Below are 26,943 nucleotides of genomic sequence, written 5' to 3'. Positions count from 1 at the left end.
AGCCTTGTACTCATATCTTGTCATGCTTCAAGATCATCTCAAAACCAAACTTAGGTACCTCAAACACTTGTAAATATGTTTCCAACTTGAGGACCTTTCAATCAAAGTGACTCTTGATCAATCCAACATTTGTCACTTTTCTGACAGATTTTGTACCCTTCAAAGGAATGAGCATATTCTCCAAAGTACAAATCCAAATACCACGACATTTGGTGGAGATGTTCTTTACTAAGTTATCTAACAGCTGTAAAAATTTGAGCTCGATTTGACTTCTAGATTGCTGCCATATTTCAATTCTTTCACCACTGCTACATGCTGAAAACTGCTGCACTATAGCTGACAAGATCCACTCCAAAACTGAAGCATTTCTTATCCAATTCTCATGAAAATTTTACAGCATCTTATACCATACGTCTAGAGCATGTACACCAATTTTCATGCCAATCCAATAAGTTTTCAATACTCAAACATGGCTAAGTTCACAGCTAGCTCAGATTTTGCAATATAGGACAGATTTCAACAATTGAGCTATTCTTCATCAAATATGAATCAAACTTGATACTAACTTGTTTGAATACTTCCATAAGACATATATCCATTCAAACCACTCACTAAAAGTTATCTCATGAATTTATCCAACACAAATCAATCCAAACTTGATTACTAAGCAATTATCCATTCAAACATCTCATAGCAAGTAGCATTGCATATTTATCCAATTCAATCAACTCATATGCATCCAAATGAAATGATCAACAAGAGATATACCTTGGTTAGCTCATCATCATCCAACTAGCAAGCTTCAACTCAATTATTTGCAAGTCATCAAATATTCCAATAAATCACCACAACTTGAATATGACACTTGTATGTTGTAGCACTTGGACTTCATTCAATTTTCATTTAGCATTGGGTTAAATATGCACTAAGCTTCAATGCTTGATTCAACATATGATGATTAATATGAACACCATTGAATCAAGTCTCCAATACCGATGGTACCTACAATCAATCATCCACTTTTTGATGGTACCCAAACAAGTTTGGGTCCTCTCAAGTTAGGAGCAACATACTTAGGCATAGCCTTAGTATGAATAGCGGGATGTTTTGCAATTGCAACCAATGAGGTACCATTGCCATCCTTTCTAAGCATATTATTATCAACAATTGAAGTAGGCTTAGAAATATCACCTAGGGGACATGAATGTGCCATGTGTCCCCTTTCCCGGTATGAGTAGCACTTTCTCTTTGATTGAGCCTTCTCTTCTTTGCTCATGTGGTGCTTCTCATTGCCTTGCCTCTCAAGGATTGCTTGAGCCTTCTTCTCAAGCTTGGTAGGACACTTAGAGGCAAAGTGTCCCACACTTCCACACTTGAAGCACTTGATGTGAGCATAATCTTTCTTCTCATCTTCATTCTTGCTCATCATCTTGGCATCTTGAGTTTGCATTGGATGCCTTGCCTTTCCACCCCTTCTTGTTTTCTTCTTCTTTATCATCAAATCACCACCATCTTCATGGTTGATCTTGATTTGAACTTGGGGTGTCTTCACTTGCTCAACTTGTGGCTTTGGTTGAGGCTTCACTTGTTGCTTCACCAATTGCTTGGTTGGGCACATTGAGGTAAGATGACCCCAAGTGCGGCACTTGAAGCACTTGACAAGCCTTAGCCTCTCTTCTTCTTTCTTCAACTTGAGCTTCCCTTCATTGGGGCAACCATTTGCAAGATGTCCCACTTCATGGCACTTGAAGCACATGAAATGAGAGAGCTTCTCTTGTTCTTGCTTCTTCATCTCTCTTTCATATCTTCTCTTGCCCCATCTCTTCCCTTTGATCTTGCTATTGTTGAAGCCAATGCCACTCATGTCATTGCGGCTTTCTTGATGATTGACTTTGCTAGTCTTGAAGCCGACGCCACTCTTGTCACCAAAGTTTCTTTGAGTCTTCAACATATGCTCAAAGGTGACTTGAGAGTTGTAGCACCTCTCTAACTTATTGCTCAATTTCTTCACTTCATTTTTGAGCTCATTGTTCTCCTTCAAAAGGTTAGTCTCACAAGACATAGAAGTAGAACAAGCATCTATATGCGAAGAGCATGGCATATCTAATAAATCATCACAAGAGGTGGATACATGCTTCTTGCCTACATCACAAGGGTTAGCAACATTTTGCGATTTATCATTTGATCCATGTGATGAGCTCTCATTATTTTTAAGTTTCTTTGTTAACACTTTAATGAGAGAAGCATGTTGTTCTAATAATAAATCATGAGATGCAAGTAGTGTCTCATGATTCAATTTTAGCTCATCATGTGAAGATTTATAAGCATCAAGTAATTTTTTATGTTCTTCACAAGAGTTCTTTAGAAATGAGTTTTCATTTTCTAAGTTCAATGTTTTAGCTTTCTCATTTTCTAAAGACATGGTCATGCTAGCAAGTCTACTAACAAGCTCATCATATGAATCAACATGATCAACCACATCATTATTTGATACCTTGGTGTCACCTTGTGACATGAAGCAATGTGGTGATGTAGTTGGAGAGCTTGTAGTAGCGTCTTCATCATGGCTTGAGCATGAACCATCATCACCATCAAGTGTGCATGGGGTAGCATCATCACTTGCAACACTTGTGGCATCATCATCAACCTTGTCAAGTGAACTTGTAGTGGATCGATCATCATCATCATCACTTGACCATGAGGTGGAGCAATCTTTCACAATCACCAAATTGTGATCATACTCAACACACTCATGCATCTCCTTCTTGGGCTCATCCTCCTTCTTGAATTTGCCATCATCCCATGTGGAGGAATCACCGAAGGTTTCCTCGATGGACTCCCATATCTCACGAGCGGTTCCCTTGATGTTTACTTGTTTCATCAAATCAAAGCTTAAAGCATCCATTAGAAAACAACAAGCATGTGCATCAAATTCATAGAGAACTCTTTGAGCTTTGGTGAGATTTCTATGATCCAAGACATGGGTGAGACCACTTGTGACAACCCACCAAAATTTAGGTCCCTTTGCACGAAAATGATCAAGCATGTGATTTTTCCAAAGTGTAAGTTTGTGCCATCAAAAATGTGTGCCTCACAAACATCTAGCCCATTAGACGCCATCCTCTCAGGTCGGTGAAGACCACAAATGAGAGATCGGGCTCTAATACCAATTGAAAGGGTCGAGATGGCGACTAGAGGGGGGGTGAATAGTCTTTTCTAAAATTAATCGTGTCGGCTAACCGAAACAAGTGCGGAATTAAGACGATCGGTCTAGCCAAGACTACACTCCTCTATCTATGTTCTCTAGCACCTTCCAAAAATAGTAATCAAGTAACAAAGGTGCCAGGCTAGCTAGAGCTCACCTAACTAATTCTAGGAGCAAGGTCAAACAAACCTATGCCACTTGTACTTCAAGCAACAAGGGAGCTCCTACACATGCTAGTAAGCAAAAGCACCAAGCCAACTAAGCTCACTAGCAATGCTCAATAACAAGGCAACCAATGCCAAATTAGAGAGTGCAAATACTTAGCTACATAAACTAAGTAATGTGACTAACAAGGTTACACAAACCAAATTAGCCACGCAAGGGAGCTACTTCTATGCTACACAAGCAAGAAGGTAATTAGCAAGCTACACAAGCTATCTAATTACAAGAGCAACTACACAAGCTTAATATGTATAAAAGTAATTGCAAGCTTGTGTAATAGGGATGCAAACCAATGGGAAGAACAAGGTTGGCACGATGATTTTTCTCCTGAGGTTCACGTGTTTGCCAACACGCTAGTCCCCGTTGTTTCGACCGCTCACTTGGTGGTTCGGCGGCTAATTAGCATCACCCGCTAAGCCCGCACGTCGGGCGCCGCAAGAACCTACCCTTTGAGTGAGGGTAGCTCAATGACATGCTTTACTAAAGTTCTTTTCTTTCTACCAAATGATTTTCATTCATATCTAGAACTTAAATTTCATCTTCAACTTGAGTTTGATCTTGATCTTCCAATTTGAGTACCAAATATGTGCAAAATATACTCCACAATCAAAATAGCCTTGTACTCATATCTTGTCATGCTTCAAGATCATCTCAAAACCAAACTTAGGTACCTCAAACACTTGTAAACATGTTTCCAACTTGAGGACCTTTCAATCAAAGTGACTCTTGATCAATCCAACATTTGTCACTTTTCTGACAGATTTTGTACCCTTCAAAGGAATGAGTATATTCTCCAAAGTACAAATCCAAATACCACGAAATTTGGTGGAGATGTTCTTTACTAAGTTATCTAGCAGCTGTAAAAATTTGAGCTCGATTTGACTTCTAGATTGCTGCCATATTTCAATTCTTCCACCACTGCTACATGCTGAAAACTGCTGCACTATAGCTGACAAGATCCACTCCAAAACTGAAGCATTTCTTATCCAATTCTCATGAAAATTTTACAGCATCTTATACCATACGTCTAGAGCATGTACACCAATTTGCATGCCAATTCAATAAGTTTTCAATACTCAAACATGGCTAAGTTCACAGCTAGCTCAGATTTTGCAATATAGGACAGATTTCAACAATTGAGCTATTCTTCATCAAATATGAATCAAACTTGATACTAACTTATTTGAATACTTCCATAAGACATATATCCATTCAAACCACTCACTAAAAGTCATCTCATGAATTTATCCAACACAAATCAATCCAAACTTGATTACTAAGCAATTATCCATTCAAACATCTCATAGCAAGTAGCATTGCATATTTATCCAATTCAATCAACTCATATGCATCCAAATGAAATGATCAACAAGAGATATACCTTGGTTAGCTCATCATCATCCAACTAGCAAGCTTCAACTCAATTATTTGCAAGTCATCAAATATTCCAATAAATCACCACAACTTGAATATGACACTTGTATGTTGTAGCACTTGGACTTCATTCAATTTTCATTTAGCATTGGGTTAAATATGCACTAAGCTTCAATGCTTGATTCAACATATGATGATTAATATGAACACCATTGAATCAAGTCTCCAATGCCGATGGTACCTACAATCAATCATCCACTTTTTGATGGTACCCAAACAAGTTTGGGTCCTCTCAAGTTAGGAGCAACATACTTAGGCATAGCCTTAGTATGAATAGCGGGATGTTTTGCAATTGCAACCAATGAGGTACCATTGCCATCCTTTCTAAGCATATTATTATCAACAATTGAAGTAGGCTTAGAAATGTCACCTAGGGGACATGAATGTGCCACGTGTCCCCTTTCCCGACATGAGTAGCACTTTCTCTTTGATTGAGCCTTCTCTTCTTTGCTCATGTGGTGCTTCTCATTGCCTTGCCTCTCAAGGATTGCTGGAGCCTTCTTCTCAAGCTTGGTAGGACACTTAGAGGCAAAGTGTCCCACACTTCCACACTTGAAGCACTTGATGTGAGCATAATCTTTCTTCTCATCTTCATTCTTGCTCATCATCTTGGCATCTTGAGTTTGCATTGGATGCCTTGCCTTTCCACCCCTTCTTGTTTTCTTCTTCTTTATCATCAAATCACCACCATCTTCATGGTTGATCTTGATTTGAACTTGGGGTGTCTTCACTTGCTCAACTTGTGGCTTTGGTTGAGGCTTCACTTGTTGCTTCACCAATTGCTTGGTTGGGCACATTGAGGTAAGATGACCCCAAGTGCGGCACTTGAAGCACTTGACAAGCCTTAGCCTCTCTTCTTCTTTCTTCAACTTGAGCTTCCCTTCATTGGGGCAACCATTTGCAAGATGTCCCACTTCATGGCACTTGAAGCACATGAAATGAGAGAGCTTCTCTTGTTCTTGCTTCTTCATCTCTCTTTCATATCTTCTCTTGCCCCATCTCTTCCCTTTGATCTTGCTATTGTTGAAGCCAATACCACTCATGTCATTGCGGCTTTCTTGATGATTGACTTTGCTAGTCTTGAAGCCAACGCCACTCTTGTCACCAAAGTTTCTTTGAGTCTTCAACATATGCTCAAAGGTGACTTGAGAGTTGTAGCACCTCTCTAACTTATTGCTCAATTTCTTCACTTCATTTTTGAGCTCATTGTTCTCCTTCAAAAGGTTAGTCTCACAAGACATAGAAGTAGAACAAGCATCTATATGCGAAGAGCATGGCATATCTAATAAATCATCACAAGAGGTGGATACATGCTTCTTGCCTACATCACAAGGGTTAGCAACATTTTGCGATTTATCATTTGATCTATGTGATGAGCTCTCATTATTTTTAAGTTTCTTTGTTAACACTTTAATGAGAGAAGCATGTTGTTCTAATAATTCATCATGAGATGCAAGTAGTGTCTCATGATTCAATTTTAGCTCATCATGTGAAGATTTATAAGCATCAAGTAATTTTTTATGTTCTTCACAAGAGTTCTTTAGAAATGAGTTTTCATTTTCTAAGTTCAATGTTTTAGCTTTCTCATTTTCTAAAGACATGGTCATGCTAGCAAGTCTACTAACAAGCTCATCATATGAATCAACATGATCAACCACATCATTATTTGATACCTTGGTGTCACCTTGTGACATGAAGCAATGTGGTGATGTAGTTGGAGAGCTTGTAGTAGCGTCTTCATCATGGCTTGAGCATGAACCATCATCACCATCAAGTGTGCATGGGGTAGCATCATCACTTGCAACACTTGTGGCATCATCATCAACCTTGTCAAGTGAACTTGTAGTGGATCGATCATCATCATCATCACTTGACCATGAGGTGGAGCAATCTTTCACAATCACCAAATTGTGATCATACTCAACACACTCATGCATCTCCTTCTTGGGCTCATCCTCCTTGAATTTGCCATCATCCCATGTGGAGGAATCACCGAAGGTTTCCTTGATGGACTCCCATATCTCACGAGCGGTTCCCTTGATGTTTACTTGTTTCATCAAATCAAAGCTTAAAGCATCCATTAGAAAACAACAAGCATGTGCATCAAATTCATAGAGAACTCTTTGAGCTTTGGTGAGATTTCTATGATCCAAGACATGGGTGAGACCACTTGTGACAACCCACCAAAATTTAGGTCCCTTTGCACGAAAATGATCAAGCATGTGATTTTTCCAAAGTGTAAGTTTGTGCCATCAAAAATGTGTGCCTCACAAACATCTAGCCCATTAGACGCCATCCTCTCAGGTCGGTGAAGACCACAAATGAGAGATCGGGCTCTAATACCAATTGAAAGGGTCGAGATGGCGACTAGAGGGGGGGTGAATAGTCTTTTCTAAAATTAATCATGTCGGCTAACCGAAACAAGTGCGGAATTAAGACGATCGGTCTAGCCAAGACTACACTCCTCTATCTATGTTCTCTAGCACCTTCCAAAAATACTAATCAAGTAACAAAGGTGCCGGGCTAGCTAGAGCTCACCTAACTAATTCTAGGAGCAAGGTCACACAAACCTATGCCACTTGTACTTCAAGCAACAAGGGAGCTCCTACACATGCTAGTAAGCAAAAGCACCGAGCCAACTAAGCTCACTAGCAATGCTCAATAACAAGGCAACCAATGCCAAATTAGAGAGTGCAAATACTTAGCTACATAAACTAAGTAATGTGACTAACAAGGTTACACAAACCAAATTAGCCACGCAAGGGAGCTACTTCTATGCTACACAAGCAAAAAGGTAATTAGCAAGCTACACAAGCTATCTAATTACAAGAGCAACTACACAAGCTTAATATGTATAAAAGTAATTGCAAGCTTGTGTAATAGGGATGCAAACCAATTGGAAGAACAAGGTTGGCACAATGATTTTTCTCCCGAGGTTCACGTGTTTGCCAACATGCTAGTCCCCATTGTGTCGACCGCTCACTTGGTGGTTCGGCGGCTAATTAGCATCACCCGCTAAGCCCGCACGTCGGGCACCGCAAGAACCTACCCTTTGAGTGAGGGTAGCTCAATGACACGCTTTACTAAAGTTCTTTTCTTTCTACCAAATGATTTTCATTCATATCTAGAACTTAAATTTCATCTTCAACTTGAGTTTGATCTTGATCTTCCAATTTGAGTACCAAATATGTGCAAAATACACTCCACAATCAAAATAGCCTTGTACTCATATCTTGTCATGCTTCAAGATCATCTCAAAACCAAACTTAGGTACCTCAAACACTTGTAAATATGTTTCCAACTTGAGGACCTTTCAATCAAAGTGACTCTTGATCAATCCAACATTTGTCACTTTTCTGACAGATTTTGTACCCTTCAAAGGAATGAGCATATTCTCCAAAGTACAAATCTAAATACCACGACATTTGGTGGAGATGTTCTTTACTAAGTTATCTAACAGCTGTAAAAATTTGAGCTCAATTTGACTTCTAGATTGCTGCCATATTTCAATTCTTTCACCACTGCTACATGCTGAAAACTGCTGCACTATAGCTGACAAGATCCACTCCAAAACTGAAGCATTTCTTATCCAATTCTCATGAAAATTTTACAGCATCTTATACCATACGTCTAGAGCATGTACACCAATTTTCATGCCAATCCAATAAGTTTTCAATACTCAAACATGGCTAAGTTCACAGCTAGCTCAGATTTTGCAATATAGGACAGATTTCAACAATTGAGCTATTCTTCATCAAATATGAATCAAACTTGATACTAACTTGTTTGAATACTTCCATAAGACATATATCCATTCAAACCACTCACTAAAAGTCATCTCATGAATTTATCCAACATAAATTAATCCAAACTTGATTACTAAGCAATTATCCATTCAAACATCTCATAGCAAGCAGCATTGCATATTTATCCAATTCAATCAACTCATATGCATCCAAATGAAATGATCAACAAGAGATATACCTTGGTTAGCTCATGATCATCCAACTAGCAAGCTTCAACTCAATTATTTGCAAGTCATCAAATATTCCAATAAATCACCACAACTTGAATATGACACTTGTATGTTGTAGCACTTGGACTTCATTCAATTTTCATTTAGCATTGGGTTAAATATGCACTAAGCTTCAATGCTTGATTCAACATATGATGATTAATATGAACACCATTGAATCAAGTCTCCAATGCCGATGGTACCTACAATCAATCATCCACTTTTTGATGGTACTCAAACAAGTTTGGGTCCTCTCAAGTTAGGAGCAACATACTTAGGCATAGCCTTAGTATGAATAGCGGGATGTTTTGCAATTGCAACCAATGAGGTACCATTGCCATCCTTTCTAAGTATATTATTATCAACAATTGAAGTAGGCTTAGAAATATCACCTAGGGGACATGAATGTGCCATGTGTCCCCTTTCCCGGCATGAGTAGCACTTTCTCTTTGATTGAGCCTTCTCTTCTTTGCTCATGTGGTGCTTCTCATTGCCTTGCCTCTCAAGGATTGCTTGAGCCTTCTTCTCAAGCTTGGTAGGACACTTAGAGGCAAAGTGTCCCACACTTCCACACTTGAAGCACTTGATGTGAGCATAATCTTTCTTCTCATCTTCATTCTTGCTCATCATCTTGGCATCTTGAGTTTGCATTGGATGCCTTGCCTTTCCACCCCTTCTTGTTTTCTTCTTCTTTATCATCAAATCACCACCATCTTCATGGTTGATCTTGATTTGAACTTGGGGTGTCTTCACTTGCTCAACTTGTGGCTTTGGTTGAGGCTTCACTTGTTGCTTCACCAATTGTTTGGTTGGGCACATTGAGGTAAGATGACCCCAAGTGCGGCACTTGAAGCACTTGACAAGCCTTAGCCTCTCTTCTTCTTTCTTCAACTTGAGCTTCCCTTCATTGGGGCAACCATTTGCAAGATGTCCCACTTCATGGCACTTGAAGCACATGAAATGAGAGAGCTTCTCTTGTTCTTGCTTCTTCATCTCTCTTTCATATCTTCTCTTGCCCCATCTCTTCCCTTTGATCTTGCTATTGTTGAAGCCAATGCCACTCATGTCATTGCGGCTTTCTTGATGATTGACTTTGCTAGTCTTGAAGCCGACGCCACTCTTGTCACCAAAGTTTCTTTGAGTCTTCAACATATGCTCAAAGGTGACTTGAGAGTTGTAGCACCTCTCTAACTTATTGCTCAATTTCTTCACTTCATTTTTGAGCTCATTGTTCTCCTTCAAAAGGTTAGTCTCACAAGACATAGAAGTAGAACAAGCATCTATATGCGAAGAGCATGGCATATCTAATAAATCATCACAAGAGGTGGATACATGCTTCTTGCCTACATCACAAGGGATAGCAACATTTTGCGATTTATCATTTGATCCATGTGATGAGCTCTCATTATTTTTAAGTTTCTTTGTTAACACTTTAATGAGAGAAGCATGTTGTTCTAATAATTCATCATGAGATGCAAGTAGTGTCTCATGATTCAATTTTAGCTCATCATGTGAAGATTTATAAGCATCAAGTAATTTTTTATGTTCTTCACAAGAGTTCTTTAGAAATGAGTTTTCATTTTCTAAGTTCAATGTTTTAGCTTTCTCATTTTCTAAAGACATGGTCATGCTAGCAAGTCTACTAACAAGCTCATCATATGAATCAACATGATCAACCACATCATTATTTGATACCTTGGTGTCACCTTGTGACATGAAGCAATGTGGTGATGTAGTTGGAGAGCTTGTAGTAGCGTCTTCATCATGGCTTGAGCATGAACCATCATCACCATCAAGTGTGCATGGGGTAGCATCATCACTTGCAACACTTGTGGCATCATCATCAACCTTGTCAAGTGAACTTGTAGTGGATCGATCATCATCATCATCACTTGACCATGAGGTGGAGCAATCTTTCACAATCACCAAATTGTGATCATACTCAACACACTCATGCATCTCCTTCTTGGGCTCATCCTCCTTCTTGAATTTGCCATCATCCCATGTGGAGGAATCACCGAAGGTTTCCTTGATGGACTCCCATATCTCACGAGCGGTTCCCTTGATGTTTACTTGTTTCATCAAATCAAAGCTTAAAGCATCCATTAGAAAACAACAAGCATGTGCATCAAATTCATAGAGAACTCTTTGAGCTTTGGTGAGATTTCTATGATCCAAGACATGGGTGAGACCACTTGTGACAACCCACCAAAATTTAGGTCCCTTTGCATGAAAATGATCAAGCATGTGATTTTTCCAAAGTGTAAGTTTGTGCCATCAAAAATGTGTGCCTCACAAACATCTAGCCCATTAGACGCCATCCTCTCAGGTCGATGAAGACCACAAATGAGAGACCGGGCTCTAATACCAATTGAAAGGGTCGAGATGGCGACTAGAGGGGGGGTGAATAGTCTTTTCTAAAATTAATCGCGTCGGCTAACCGAAACAAGTGCGGAATTAAGATGATCAGTCTAGCCAAGACTACACCCCTCTATCTATGTTCTCTAGCACCTTCCAAAAATACTAATCAAGTAACAAAGGTGCCAGGCTAGCTAGAGCTCACCTAACTAATTCTAGGAGCAAGGTCACACAAACCTATGCCACTTGTACTTCAAGCAACAAGGGAGCTCCTACACATGCTAGTAAGCAAAAGCACCAAGCCAACTAAGCTCACTAGCAATGCTCAATAACAAGGCAACCAATGCCAAATTAGAGAGTGCAAATACTTAGCTACATAAACTAAGTAATGTGACTAACAAGGTTACACAAACCAAATTAGCCACGCAAGGGAGCTACTTCTATGCTACACAAGCAAGAAGGTAATTAGCAAGCTACACAAGCTATCTAATTACAAGAGCAACTACACAAGCTTAATATGTATAAAAGTAATTGCAAGCTTGTGTAATAGGGATGCAAACCAATGGGAAGAATAAGGTTGGCACGATGATTTTTCTCCCGAGGTTCACGTGTTTGCCAACACGCTAGTCCCCGTTGTGTCGACCGCTCACTTGGTGGTTCGGCGGCTAATTAGCATCACCCGCTAAGCCCGCATGTCGGGCGCCGCAAGAACCTACCCTTTGAGTGAGGGTAGCTCAATGACATGCTTTACTAAAGTTCTTTTCTTTCTACCAAATGATTTTCATTCATATCTAGAACTTAAATTTCATCTTCAACTTGTGTTTGATCTTGATCTTCCAATTTGAGTACCAAATATGTGCAAAATACACTCCACAATCAAAATAGCCTTGTACTCATATCTTGTCATGCTTCAAGATCATCTCAAAACCAAACTTAGGTACCTCAAACACTTGTAAATATGTTTCCAACTTGAGGACCTTTCAATCAAAGTGACTCTTGATCAATCCAACATTTGTCACTTTTCTGACAGATTTTGTACCCTTCAAAGGAATGAGCATATTCTCCAAAGTACAAATCCAAATACCACGACATTTGGTGGAGATGTTCTTTACTAAGTTATCTAACAGCTGTAAAAATTTGAGCTCGATTTGACTTCTAGATTGCTGCCATATTTCAATTCTTTCACCACTGCTACATGCTGAAAACTGCTGCACTATAGCTGACAAGATCCACTCCAAAACTGAAGCATTTCTTATCCAATTCTCATGAAAATTTTACAGCATCTTATACCATACGTCTAGAGCATGTACACCAATTTTCATGCCAATCCAATAAGTTTTCAATACTCAAACATGGCTAAGTTCACAGCTAGCTCAGATTTTGCAATATAGGACAGATTTCAACAATTGAGCTATTCTTCATCAAATATGAATCAAACTTGATACTAACTTGTTTGAATACTTCCATAAGACATATATCCATTCAAACCACTCACTAAAAGTTATCTCATGAATTTATCCAACACAAATCAATCCAAACTTGATTACTAAGCAATTATCCATTCAAACATCTCATAGCAAGTAGCATTGCATATTTATCCAATTCAATCAACTCATATGCATCCAAATGAAATGATCAACAAGAGATATACCTTGGTTAGCTCATCATCATCCAACTAGCAAGCTTCAACTCAATTATTTGCAAGTCATCAAATATTCCAATAAATCACCACAACTTGAATATGACACTTGTATGTTGTAGCACTTGGACTTCATTCAATTTTCATTTAGCATTGGGTTAAATATGCACTAAGCTTCAATGCTTGATTCAACATATGATGATTAATATGAACACCATTGAATCAAGTCTCCAATACCGATGGTACCTACAATCAATCATCCACTTTTTGATGGTACCCAAACAAGTTTGGGTCCTCTCAAGTTAGGAGCAACATACTTAGGCATAGCCTTAGTATGAATAGCGGGATGTTTTGCAATTGCAACCAATGAGGTACCATTGCCATCCTTTCTAAGCATATTATTATCAACAATTGAAGTAGGCTTAGAAATATCACCTAGGGGACATGAATGTGCCATGTGTCCCCTTTCCCGGTATGAGTAGCACTTTCTCTTTGATTGAGCCTTCTCTTCTTTGCTCATGTGGTGCTTCTCATTGCCTTGCCTCTCAAGGATTGCTTGAGCCTTCTTCTCAAGCTTGGTAGGACACTTAGAGGCAAAGTGTCCCACACTTCCACACTTGAAGCACTTGATGTGAGCATAATCTTTCTTCTCATCTTCATTCTTGCTCATCATCTTGGCATCTTGAGTTTGCATTGGATGCCTTGCCTTTCCACCCCTTCTTGTTTTCTTCTTCTTTATCATCAAATCACCACCATCTTCATGGTTGATCTTGATTTGAACTTGGGGTGTCTTCACTTGCTCAACTTGTGGCTTTGGTTGAGGCTTCACTTGTTGCTTCACCAATTGCTTGGTTGGGCACATTGAGGTAAGATGACCCCAAGTGCGGCACTTGAAGCACTTGACAAGCCTTAGCCTCTCTTCTTCTTTCTTCAACTTGAGCTTCCCTTCATTGGGGCAACCATTTGCAAGATGTCCCACTTCATGGCACTTGAAGCACATGAAATGAGAGAGCTTCTCTTGTTCTTGCTTCTTCATCTCTCTTTCATATCTTCTCTTGCCCCATCTCTTCCCTTTGATCTTGCTATTGTTGAAGCCAATGCCACTCATGTCATTGCGGCTTTCTTGATGATTGACTTTGCTAGTCTTGAAGCCGACGCCACTCTTGTCACCAAAGTTTCTTTGAGTCTTCAACATATGCTCAAAGGTGACTTGAGAGTTGTAGCACCTCTCTAACTTATTGCTCAATTTCTTCACTTCATTTTTGAGCTCATTGTTCTCCTTCAAAAGGTTAGTCTCACAAGACATAGAAGTAGAACAAGCATCTATATGCGAAGAGCATGGCATATCTAATAAATCATCACAAGAGGTGGATACATGCTTCTTGCCTACATCACAAGGGTTAGCAACATTTTGCGATTTATCATTTGATCCATGTGATGAGCTCTCATTATTTTTAAGTTTCTTTGTTAACACTTTAATGAGAGAAGCATGTTGTTCTAATAATAAATCATGAGATGCAAGTAGTGTCTCATGATTCAATTTTAGCTCATCATGTGAAGATTTATAAGCATCAAGTAATTTTTTATGTTCTTCACAAGAGTTCTTTAGAAATGAGTTTTCATTTTCTAAGTTCAATGTTTTAGCTTTCTCATTTTCTAAAGACATGGTCATGCTAGCAAGTCTACTAACAAGCTCATCATATGAATCAACATGATCAACCACATCATTATTTGATACCTTGGTGTCACCTTGTGACATGAAGCAATGTGGTGATGTAGTTGGAGAGCTTGTAGTAGCGTCTTCATCATGGCTTGAGCATGAACCATCATCACCATCAAGTGTGCATGGGGTAGCATCATCACTTGCAACACTTGTGGCATCATCATCAACCTTGTCAAGTGAACTTGTAGTGGATCGATCATCATCATCATCACTTGACCATGAGGTGGAGCAATCTTTCACAATCACCAAATTGTGATCATACTCAACACACTCATGCATCTCCTTCTTGGGCTCATCCTCCTTCTTGAATTTGCCATCATCCCATGTGGAGGAATCACCGAAGGTTTCCTCGATGGACTCCCATATCTCACGAGCGGTTCCCTTGATGTTTACTTGTTTCATCAAATCAAAGCTTAAAGCATCCATTAGAAAACAACAAGCATGTGCATCAAATTCATAGAGAACTCTTTGAGCTTTGGTGAGATTTCTATGATCCAAGACATGGGTGAGACCACTTGTGACAACCCACCAAAATTTAGGTCCCTTTGCACGAAAATGATCAAGCATGTGATTTTTCCAAAGTGTAAGTTTGTGCCATCAAAAATGTGTGCCTCACAAACATCTAGCCCATTAGACGCCATCCTCTCAGGTCGGTGAAGACCACAAATGAGAGACTGGGCTCTAATACCAATTGAAAGGGTCGAGATGGCGACTAGAGGGGGGGGTGAATAGTCTTTTCTAAAATTAATCACGTCGGCTAACCGAAACAAGTGCGGAATTAAGACGATCAGTCTAGCCAAGACTACACCCCTCTATCTATGTTCTCTAGCACCTTCCAAAAATACTAATCAAGTAACAAAGGTGCCGGGCTAGCTAGAGCTCACCTAACTAATTCTAGGAGCAAGGTCACACAAACCTATGCCACTTGTACTTCAAGCAACAAGGGAGCTCCTACACATGCTAGTAAGCAAAAGCACCAAGCCAACTAAGCTCACTAGCAATGCTCAATAACAAGGCAACCAATGCCAAATTAGAGAGTGCAAATACTTAGCTACATAAACTAAGTAATGTGACTAACAAGGTTACACAAACCAAATTAGCCACGCAAGGGAGCTACTTCTATGCTATACAAGCAAGAAGGTAATTAGCAAGCTACACAAGCTATCTAATTACAAGAGCAACTACACAAGCTTAATATGTATAAAAGTAATTGCAAGCTTGTGTAATAGGGATGTAAACCAACGGGAAGAACAAGGTTGACACGATGATTTTTCTCCCGAGGTTCACGTGTTTGCCAACACGCTAGTCCCCGTTGTGTCGACCGCTCACTTGGTGGTTCGGCGGCTAATTAGCATCACCCGCTAAGCCCGCATGTCGGGCGCTGCAAGAACCTACCCTTTGAGTGAGGGTAGCTCAATGACACGCTTTACTAAAGTTGCTCTTCGTGACTCCCACGGGGCGAGCACAATGCCCCTCACAAAGCACTTCTCCGGAGTGCCGCACAAGTTTCTTGCGGGCTTCGATAGAGACCACCACCAAGCCATCTAGGAGGTGGCAACCTCCAAGAGTAACAAGCACCACCGGCTTGCAACCCGATCACCTAGTGCCACTCGATGCAACCTCACGATGCAATCGCACTAGAATCGCTCACTTACACAATCGGATGATCACTATCAAGTATTTGTGAGATGGAGGGCTCCTAAGCACTCTCAAGCATGGACACAAAGTCCCCCAAGGTGCTTAGCTCTAGCCATGGCCGAAGGCCACTTCTATTTATAGCCCCAAGGGCTAAACTAGCCGTTACCCCTTCACTAGGCAACTGTTGGGTCGACCGGACACTTTGGTCGTGTTGACCGGACGCTGGACCTCAGCGTTCGGTCGCCCGTAGACGGCCACGTGTCGCGATTCCAATGGTCACTTGACCTGACCGGATGCAGTAGCTTCAACTGACCGGACGTTGGACCTTAGCGTCTGGTCGTTTACAGTAAGGTACCAACCTTGACCGGCCGCGTCCGGTCGCACTTGATCGGATGTAGCCCAGCGTTCGGTCACACTCCAGCTCCTGCGTCACCATATGTCAGCCTGACCGGACGCGCCCTGCCAGCGTCCGGTCACTTCTAGTGCCAGCGTCCGGTGCACCCAGTGAGACCCGGTCTTTTCTGTCTAGGGTGCCGGTGGCACCATCAGACTATCCGCACTCTACGGGCGGACACTCCGCCGGTGGAGTTTCTTCACCAAGTTTATCCACATCAACTCCAACTCTATCTCCTTTGTAAATGTGCCAACACCACCAAGTGTACACCACCATGTGTATGTGTGTTAGCTTTTCACAATCATTTCCCAAAGGATGTTAGCCACTCAACTTGCCACGCCACTTGATCCTAGCGACGATGCAAAGTTAGATCACTCGAGTGACACTAGATGACCGATATGCAAATAAGTTTGCCCCTCTTGATAGTAAGGCCATCAATCCTAAACCCGGTCATAAACTTCTCTACACACCTATGACCGGTGAAATGAAATGCCCTAGGTTATACCTTTGCCTTGCGCATTCCATTCCATCTCCTCCAATGTTGATACAACACATGCACCAACATGATCAACAATGATATGATCCACTTCATATCATCACGTGATCATATTGGTTCATCGATCTTGACTTTACTTGCTCTTCACCGTTGCCATCGTCCATCGGCGCCAAGTCTTGCTCAAGCTTCACCGCCACGTGGTCCATCACTCCAAAGCCTTCGACTTGCCCTTCACGCTTGCAACCGGTCCATCAAGCCAAGTCTTGTCTTGATCTTCTCCACCTTGATCACATGACTCAATGTCATGTCTCATGTGCATTTAAGCTCCTTCATCATCAAATGTGTGAGCTTTACAACATCTCCAGCCATTTTCACCTTCATGACATATGTTGCTCACACACATGTACCTGTGGACTAATCACCTGTGTATCTCACACAAACACAATTAGTCCACCTAAGTTGTTGTAACAGAACCGACCAATTATACGAAATTAAGTAAGAAAATCATCCGCTAGGGTAGACAATTTAGCAAACTTAAGCCCGTATAACCCGGTAGTCCGTGAAATCACGAAGGATTTCAAACTAACTTCCATTCCAGCCAAGATCGTAATAAGTTTAGCGGTCACCATCACATATTACATAAAAGTTCACAGTCTCAGATACATCAGAGTTTCAACATAGTTATTACAAAACCAGTTCGAATAAAAGTAGTGGAAGTCATTTGTTCAAATCACACACACTCACCCGGAGTTTTAATATAGTGCCAGCGAATGATCATCTCCAACAAAAGCATCAGACGAGACATAAGGAATGACCATGCCCATGGTCCTAAGCATCACCCATCGCAGGATAAAGGCAGTTGATACAGTAGCCGTAATACATCTGCCCATCCGCAACAAGTGGGAATAAAACCCTGAGTACGAGAAGGTACTCAGCTAGACTTACCCGACATAACCGAAAATAAGCGACACCAAGGATTATGAAGGGCTTTATAGTAGGGTAGCTGACTCATTTGCAAAAAAGAAGCATTTTTAGCATTTCAAGAACTTCTCAAAAAGCATTATTGCCAAGTTAATTATTATTAACCTGTCGACTAGATTTGCACCTATACTAGAGTAAACATGTGATTAAGCAGATAATGATAACCAATGATCATTAAACAACTTCCATACTGTCATATTCATTATAACTATCCAAGTGTTCCATAACATTTACTACGATGAAGTAACTCAAGTCAAGTGCTCACTATCCAGGAGCGATGGCGATTCGAATCGATTCCTAACCAGCTGGTGATTTATTCCTTACACAAACCTCACTCACCTGCTAAAGTGAGATATTGATCACCGAGTCAACTTTCCAGGAATCTCGATTTTGCTAGGAACCACATGTACCCGGGGGCCGACCGACTGCACTTTGGTCTTATCATCCCGCCCCCGTGTCCTACCACACCTGCTCCGGCACAGTGCGTTGCGGGCAATCTACTCGGCCCGAAAAATCTCCCAGCTTCGCGGTCGGAAGGTACTTTATCTGGCCAGCTAAATGTAAGGCATGCGTTCAACATGACTCGAGACCCAACAACGGTCGGTCCTTAATCGACACAGACGGAAAACACTACAGTCCGAAACTCTGCAAGTCTCCGTCCAGTCTCAACTTCATTTAACACTTAGTTATACCATGACTTCATAGTCATCCAAGCAGATCCAGGTAACCACCTATAGCTCACAGGTGACAGAAAATCACCCGACTTCTACCGGTCTAAGCCAGCTAAGCAATGACTCGACTGCGGATACCAGGGTAACAAGGATATAGTATAACAAAGGTAAACAAGGTATAATGCAGCAACGGTTGCAAACAACTCCTGAACGTAATGCATTAATTAAAGTAAAGCATTTAATGAAATAATTGCAAACCGGGAGAAAAATGCTCCGGGGCTTGCCTCTCTCGAAGGAGCTCGGACGGTGATCGGGGCACTCCGGAAGTTCCTCAACGTCCTCCTCGTCGGCTTCTGGCACTTCCTGCTGCTGCACCTCGAGCTGCTCCTCGGGCTCCTCGGGTATGACGACTGGGTTTTCGGTTTGCGATCCTGTATGATGCAATGCGCGTAAGTGATTATGCAAACGGTGCATCGAAGGAGATGAATGCAATGGATATGTTTAAATGCAAGGTAGTCAACATCATCCAAGAAACTATACTACAAGCACATGTCATCTACTGCATTCTCTTCTACTACTAATATGTTAAGTCAACATATCTTATGAAATGCTTCAAAGATACACCAAAGCTATTATTATTAACTAACCTTGTATTAAAGAGGATTCTTTTAATTCCTTTTAAATTAGGGCTACAACAGAAATCTATATTTCTGGTGCTTATAAAAATCTGAGAAAATTACAGTAGCATGGTACTACTCTAAGTAGACTACCATAAGATTTTCATGATAATTGAATGAGTGGATTAGCCTACACAAAAATCACAAACTATGGCATGATTTTGTACATAAAAATACTTTGAACTGTGAAAAGTGTCAAACAACAGAATTAATATTTTTCCTAGATTCTTCATAGCATACAATGACTGTACAAAAATTATCACATGCATGTTTTATACAAAGTTTGCTCTCTAGCAAAAATAACAAAAATCAGCCATTAAAGGTACTTGAACTACACCTCCAAAGTTTTCCACAGCACATGCATGAAACATATTTTTCCTATGAAGTACATGACATAAGAAGATTAACAAACTTGAAATCATATTTTTCTGCAGACTATAGATTTTTCTACATATTTTTCAAGTTATCAGCAATATCCATGATTAAATAAAATCCTACAGAAAAGTATCCCAAAAATGACATGCAATAATTTTCCCAAGTAGATCTGATGATAAGGAACCTAGCAAAATTTGTTTCAACAAATTTGGAGCAAATTTGAGTACCCAAACATTTTCCAAACCATTTCTATTTTCAAATAATAAAGAGAAATTGAAAACGAATTATTTCTACTCCTACTGGGCCGGCCCGTGGAAACGAACTGGCCCACGGCCACAACCGGCCTGCGCGGCCTAAGCGAAAGGGGAGCGCGGCGGCCTGGCAGGGCTTCGGCCCATGGCCGCTCGACCTGGTCGGCCCGGCTGGCTGGCTGAGGCAGAGGCCTCGCCGGTGTGCGCGCTGGCGCGGCGGCGCGGCTCGGCCACGTGGCCGGCGGCCATCTCCGGCCACAGCAGTGAGAGCTAGCGAGCGCACGGGATGTGCGAGGAGAAGGCGAGTGCGGTAGGGTAGCTAGGCTAGGCTGGAGAAGAGAAGGAAGACGACTTCCATGGCGGCCGAGCACGGCGGCGCCATGGCTGTCGGTGGCGAGGCGCGGGGAGGCTCGACCTATGCTCGGAAGGCAGCGCAAGCTCGAGCGAGACTTAAAGGAGGGCGAGGCGGAGCTGCGGGCTGGAGGAATTGGGGAATGTCACGGTGGTGCGGGAGCTCGACGCCGGCGGAGCTGCGAGCGCGGCGAGTGCAGAGCTTGGGGCTCTCAGCTTTGGAGGAGAAGGAAGGCAGCGCGGGCGGGAGTGAGCGAGCGCACGGGCACCAGCAGGTGTAGGCGGGCGCGTGGGCGCGGGGTCAGGCCGTGGCTGCCGTGTGGCGGGCGACGTCGGCACATGGTCGCCACGCGGCGGGAGTTCTCTGCCATGGTCGGCGCGTGGGCGCGCGGCGAGCAGGGGAACGACGCGGGGCTGGGCCGAGGCAAGCGCAGCGCGGGATGGCGTGAGCAGGCCGGTGCGCGAGGTGGGCCGACGCGCGCGGGCGGGTTCGCTGGCGCGCTGGGCCGGCTTCGGCAGGCAGGCCAGAAGCGAGGCGGCGGCCCGCGAAGGAGAAAAATTCTTTTTTTTCAAATAAAATTTTCAAGGAATTTTTAAATGCCATCTTTCAAATATTATTTTGAGCAAGAAAATGACCTCTTTTGAAAATGTACCAAAAATGAAAGTTGTTTAGAATTTAATTCTCTACAACTTTGCTTTTATGACCACAGCCAAATTCTTTCTAGATTTTTAATTGTAAGACCAAAGTCCACGCTTAGCTCAAAACCCTAATTTTTGGAATTTATTTTTGAAGCCAAATTTTGAATTAATTTGAATACAAACATTGCTCCAAAAATTGAACTAAACATTTCTAGATGATTTACAATAGTAGCCAAACATGTTTTACTAACCTAGCAAGAAAAATTCAGGGCAAAACAATTCTTAACAGGTGTATGCAACATTCAGGTTTCACGCATGTTTCAGATGTTTCAAAACAATGTTTCAATTGGTATGCACATGATTAAGCATGTATGATTTGGATGCTTGATGATGCATGATATGCGTGATTTGCAGTGCCTAAATGTAGGCATAACACCGGGGTGTTACAGTTGTCACTCAATTACCAAAACCAAACAAGGACCTTTCAGTCGGTGCAGTGGCGTCCTTGGTGGCGTGTGCGTCGGGGTGGCGTTGCCGGCATCGGTGGTGCTTTCCGTCGCTGGCAGCGCCCCTTCTCAAGATTGGGTTAGGGTTAGGATGTCGATGGGGTGACTGGCGGCGCGGTGAACCTCGTACTTCGAGCCCCGGCCCCCATCTTTCCTTTATAGCGTTGTGCAACGGGGGCCCACCAACCATGTAGGGTTGGGCGCCCCCGATCAGGGCGTGAGGACAAGACCTAAAAGACCGTTGGGCCTAACTGGTGGGAGATCAAACCTAACAGGACGAAGGAGATAGTCATGGCAGGTGCGGCGCGGAGTATTGCTGAGAGCAACCTCGACCTATTCATCGATGGAATCGAGGGCGGTGACACTGGATAAAAAAACTATAAAGCCTTGTACATCACGTCGCTGGAGGACCAGTAGTAGTCCAAATATCAATATTTTGCTTGTGTGCTTGCAAGTGACCTTTCATCTTGTAACGAGAATAAGAAACTACTAAGGGGTGTTAAGTTGTGCGCGTGGGAGAGTTATCATAGGTCGTGATCTAAACATGGCCTAAGGCTCTGTGCGACAGTACTTATTGCTGCTGCGACTGATTTGTAGAGTTAATTTATTGTGAGAGAAAAACATTATTTCATGACTAAAAAAGTAGGGCTGATTCTGGCTTAAAAGCTCAAGCGATCAGATCCTAAGTATGGGGATTGAGACATGATTTATGGCATGTCTTATTAAACTAATTGAATTTGAGGGAAATAGCCAAAATCATCCACTCCTCCGGCACAAAATGCATGTTGTTTTTAGTCTTGTAAGTGAAAATTTTCTAGCGTTAACTAAAATTATAAGAACAATATTTGAGTATCTATAATACCAAATAAATATACTATCAAGACAAATTTTATGGTGGATTTAATAAAAAAAACTAGTTTGTTGTTGTCAGTATTGGTGTATTTTCTATCAATCTAGTAAAAACTATAGAAGTTTGACTTGGAACAAAACTAAAATAACTTGTCCATGCATTAATAGTGTCCATGCATTTATCATCCCTAGCACATGCTTGCATTTATCCTTCCACCAATTCAGTCTTCATCGTCCCATCGCTATCATTTAATATAAAGCCAAGAGATTATGTTTTCCAAACCCTCCGTCCTAAATTATAGGATGTTTTAGCTTTTTAAGATATATTACTTTTGCTATGCATTTAGGTATAAACTATGTCTAGATACATAGCAAAAATAATATGTATCTGAAAATGTCAAAATGTCTTATAATTTAGAATAGATGGGGGTATAAACTTTGTTTGCGCTAAAAAAACACAACTGGAGAATGAAAACCCCGAAAAATCAAAAGATCCGGATTGCTCGGCTTTGATTGATATGTATAGAGGAAAACATTTACAAAGGCCATGCACAAGTAGCGCACAACATTTTTGGTGGGTTCACGGACTACCGTCCAGAGAACCCCACCAACCCTGGTTCCCTGGTTCAAAATTGCATATGGAGTATTATTTTTTAGGCTAGTGATAGTTAAATTTGAGTTTCATTTACATTTAATAAATTGTCACATAAGCCCTTTTAATGATGTGGCAATGTTTTAAAGATAGAGAAGAAGTGAATTTCATAAAGATAAAACTCTCGTGGCATGATTATCAATTTTTTATGAGTCATGAAATTAAATGTTTATGAAACAAAAGAATAAAACTCTTCATTTGAGAGTGGATGTTTCATCAATCTTTCATTTCATTATATACGACATGACAGTTTTGAAAACAATGTCATGGAACTCTACTGTGGCCTTATATGCGTGCACACCGTATACTCATAAAAACTATAATTTATTGTATAGTTATTTTCACGTTACATGAGGAAACTTAATTTAACTATACTATTTTCCATCTTTCGAGTTTCAAACAACTGCGAAGGTTAGAGAAGTTCCGCCGTTCGCGCTGGCCGCTGCTTCTGCCTCGCATCGTTCCTGTTTGCCCAGGCACATCGATCCGGCCGTCAGGCTCTCGAAATCAACGGCCTGGGGAGCTGCCTGGCCCAAGCACCTTCGCCAGGGTCACAAGTCAGAACCAAACAGGCCAGCCTCGCTGCCTTCACCTCGATGCCGACCGAAGCCACAGCCCCCTCGGCCTCACACTCGCCGGAACGGCTACAAAAGCCTGTGACGTCCGCCATTGCCGGTCCCTTGCTGCCCACGTCCAAAATTCACAGCACACAAACTGTCTCCATTCAATTCCTTGTAGCCGTGGGTGCCTAGTCCGGAGGAGATTTCGTCTAGACTCTAGAGTCTGTGAATGGTTCGCCGGAGGCTTTTGCTGCCACCCTCGCCGTCTTCCTGCCTGCCGATTCAAGTTGTGCCGTGGGAGCCGACTCTAGCACTACCGGAAACCTCAAATTTGCCGAGTGTTTTAATGTTTGCCGAGTGCATTTTCTCGGGCACTCGGCAAACAAATTCTTTACCGAGTGCTATTCTAAAAACACTCGGCAAAAAAAAAACACTCGGTAAAGATGGGGGTTTGCCGAGTGTAAAACAAAAAATACTCGGCAAATAGGGGGTTTACCGAGTGTCACAAAAAACACTCGGCAAAAAGGGAGGTTGCCGAGTGTCCAAAAATAACACTCAGCAAAGCAAAAAAATATAGAAAAAAACCCCACCCGCCCCTAAAATCACCCACCCGCCCCTCTCCTCCCTCACGCACACCCCCTCCTCCCGCACCCGCCCCTCCCCTCCCCTCCCCAACCCTCCTCCCGCACCCGCCCTCTCCCTCCACCGCACGGCAAGATCCCCTCCTCCACCGCTGCCCCCTCCCTCCCCTCCTCCCGCCGGCCCCTCCCCTCCCTCCCCTTCTTCTTCCCTGCCAGATCCGGCCCCTCCCCTCCCCTCCTCCCTTCTTCCTCGCCAGATCCGGCCCCTCCCTTCTTCCCCGCCGGATCCCGCCCCTCCCCTCGCCTCCTCCCTTCTTCCCCGCCGATCCCGTCCCTCCCTTCTTCCCCGGCTCCCCCTCCCCTACCTTCTTCCCCGAAGCGGCCCCTCCCCTCCCGCTTCCCGGCGCCACCTCCCCAACGGCGAGATCCGGCGGCCGGTGCCGCCCCCTCCCTCCCTCCCTCCCCCAATGATGAGATCTAGGGAGGGGACCCGGCGGCGGCGCACCCCAGGCGGCGGAGGGGACGGCGGCGCGGGCCAGGGGCAAGCTCCATCCCCTTGGCCGAGAGCGGCGGCGTGGTGGCGGATGCGGATGCGGCGTGGTGTGGGCGGCGGCAGCAGGCGTGGATGGTGGCGGCGGCGGTGCTGGTGGTGCGGGCGTGGTGTCGGCGTGCCTTTTTTTATTTTTTTTGAAAAAAAAAGTTTGTTGAGTGTTTTTTTGGCACTCTGCAACGTCTTTGCCAAGTGCCCGATAAAAAACGCTTGGCAAACTAGCGTTTGCAGTTAAAGGGTTTGCCGAGTGTTGTTTGCCGAGTGTAACACTCGACAAACCCTTTGCCGAGTGTTTTTCGGGCTTCGTCGAGTGCCCCTGGCACTCGACAAAGCTCCTGTATCCCGTAGTGTAGGCTGTACCTTTTTACAGCTAATTTTGTACATATACATGGGATTGAAGAGTTGTAAAGATCGTGCACAAAATCACAATGGACTATCTTCGAGATCAGATAGGGCATGATACAATGTAGGCGACGGTTACAGTGATGTCATCCGGCTTCCCGCCCGTGAAGAAAGCGCTACCTGGCTGTGTCCGGCCCAAGGAGCTGTACGGCGTGTCTCTGTCGGCGCAGCTCGCAGCCTCGCAAGCGAAGCCCGCCATGACCTCCGCCATGTTCTCGGGCGCGAACCCCAACGCCGTGCCCATCCGCACCATGCGCTCGATCTCGTCGTCAAACACGTTGTCAAACAGCCCGTCCGTACCCAGAATTACAATGTCGCCTTCCTTCGCCGCCACCTCGCCGACCACCGCGTCGGCGAGCCTGCTGCTGTCTTGCTTTGAGCTGAGCTGGTATGGGCAGTTGAAGTAGTGCTGCTGCGGCTGCGACCGAAGCAGGATCCTGCCGTCGCGGATCACCACGAACCCGCTGTCGCCGACGTACGCCCACTTGAGGGTCCGGCCAGCGAGGGAGACGATGGCCGCCGTGGACGCGGCGGGCGTGTGCGCCGCGGCCGTCATCTGGTGCGCTCGCTCCAGCAGTGCGCGGGGGCAGAAGCGCGTGCCGGGGACGGCGGTCATCGCCACCTCCGCGAAGGCGTTGTGCATGAGCGCGCGGGAGAACGCCGACGCGTCGACGCCCTTGCTGCGGTACCCGCCGACGCCGTCCGCCACGCCAATGACGCCGGCCTCGGCGTGCCCGAAGTGAGCGTCCTCGTCGTGATCCTTTATGTAGCAGGACGCGAACGCCATCCCCAGGTCTCCCTCTGGCTCCGCCTCGTTGCAGTCCATGGGGTCGCTGGCGCCGTCGTCGTCGCGCGGCGCGAGCAGCACCGCGGCGAAGTTTGCTGCCTCGTCCTGTTGGCTGGGCAACCACAAAAGCGGCAGCTTGGTGCGGGATATGCCGAAGGCGGCGCGGAGGCCGTCGGGGATCCGCCTGTCGATTTGGATCATGGTTTGCGCCATGTGCTTCTCCATCTCTCCTCTGCCCATGCGGTTCCCCATCTTTCTTCTTCCGTTCTGAAGCTAGGGTTCTTGGAAAGTGCAGGTGCTGGGATCTCGGCGCATGCGGTTGCACGCGTACGAATCAAAGGCGGCGGGCTCATCGTGCGGCGAGCAAACGTGTTATATAGGCACCGTACAAATAATCCGACTCGTGCCCGTATACGCGGTTTTAGTTGGTCCGCTTCTGTTTTTTCCTCTCTTTTTTTCGATTCTGATTATGTTTCGATGAGATTGAAATAACAACGAGCCTTTTCAGATTAGAACAAAATTTTTTGGTTTTTTTTTCGGTGGATAGAAGAACAACCCTTGAGTTCTAAGGGCAGAACCTGTGTAGCTTTGCCACCCTACCTGCCGATGGCACAAGAGGCGGCATTTTGTTGGCATGGGACAATGAGATTTTTTTAATACAGGAGAGCTGCGTTTTACTGTGTTACATAGATAGGGCTGGACATCGAGCCAGCTCTGTTCGTTTTGGTTCGGCTCGTTATAGTTCAGCTCGTTATGGCTCAACTCGTTATGGCTCGTTATACAAACGAGCCAGAAGACTAGCTCGGCTCGGCTCGGCTCGTTAGTAAGCTTGAGCTAGCTCGTTTGGCTCGCGAGCCAAAGAAAAAAAACACATCACATGCATATTTAAAATGAAATAAACAAAATATATATGAATTTTACAATGGAAAGTATGCTATCATCGATGATCCATCATCACCCATGGATCGATTTCATTCAACCATACTG

General features: G+C 43.4%; 1 protein-coding gene across 1 annotated transcript; it reads right to left on the bottom strand.

Moving 5' to 3' along the window:
* Positions 1-24,694: 24,694 nt before the first annotated feature.
* On the bottom strand, positions 24,695-26,208 carry LOC136465918 (putative protein phosphatase 2C 24). Its single transcript, XM_066464469.1, has 2 exons — positions 25,231-26,208; positions 24,695-24,889 (listed from the first exon to the last, which is right to left on the bottom strand). The coding sequence occupies exons 1-2, from the start codon at positions 26,206-26,208 to the stop codon at positions 24,695-24,697; spliced, it is 1,173 nt and encodes a 390-aa protein (XP_066320566.1).
* Between the last annotated feature and the right edge of the window lie 735 nt (positions 26,209-26,943).

This window comes from Miscanthus floridulus, chromosome 7 (genome assembly GCF_019320115.1).
Source record: "Miscanthus floridulus cultivar M001 chromosome 7, ASM1932011v1, whole genome shotgun sequence".
Classification (NCBI taxonomy): Eukaryota; Viridiplantae; Streptophyta; class Magnoliopsida; order Poales; family Poaceae; genus Miscanthus; species Miscanthus floridulus.
Note: the sequence above shows the minus strand (reverse complement) of the source record. Positions and strands in the feature narration are given on the sequence as shown.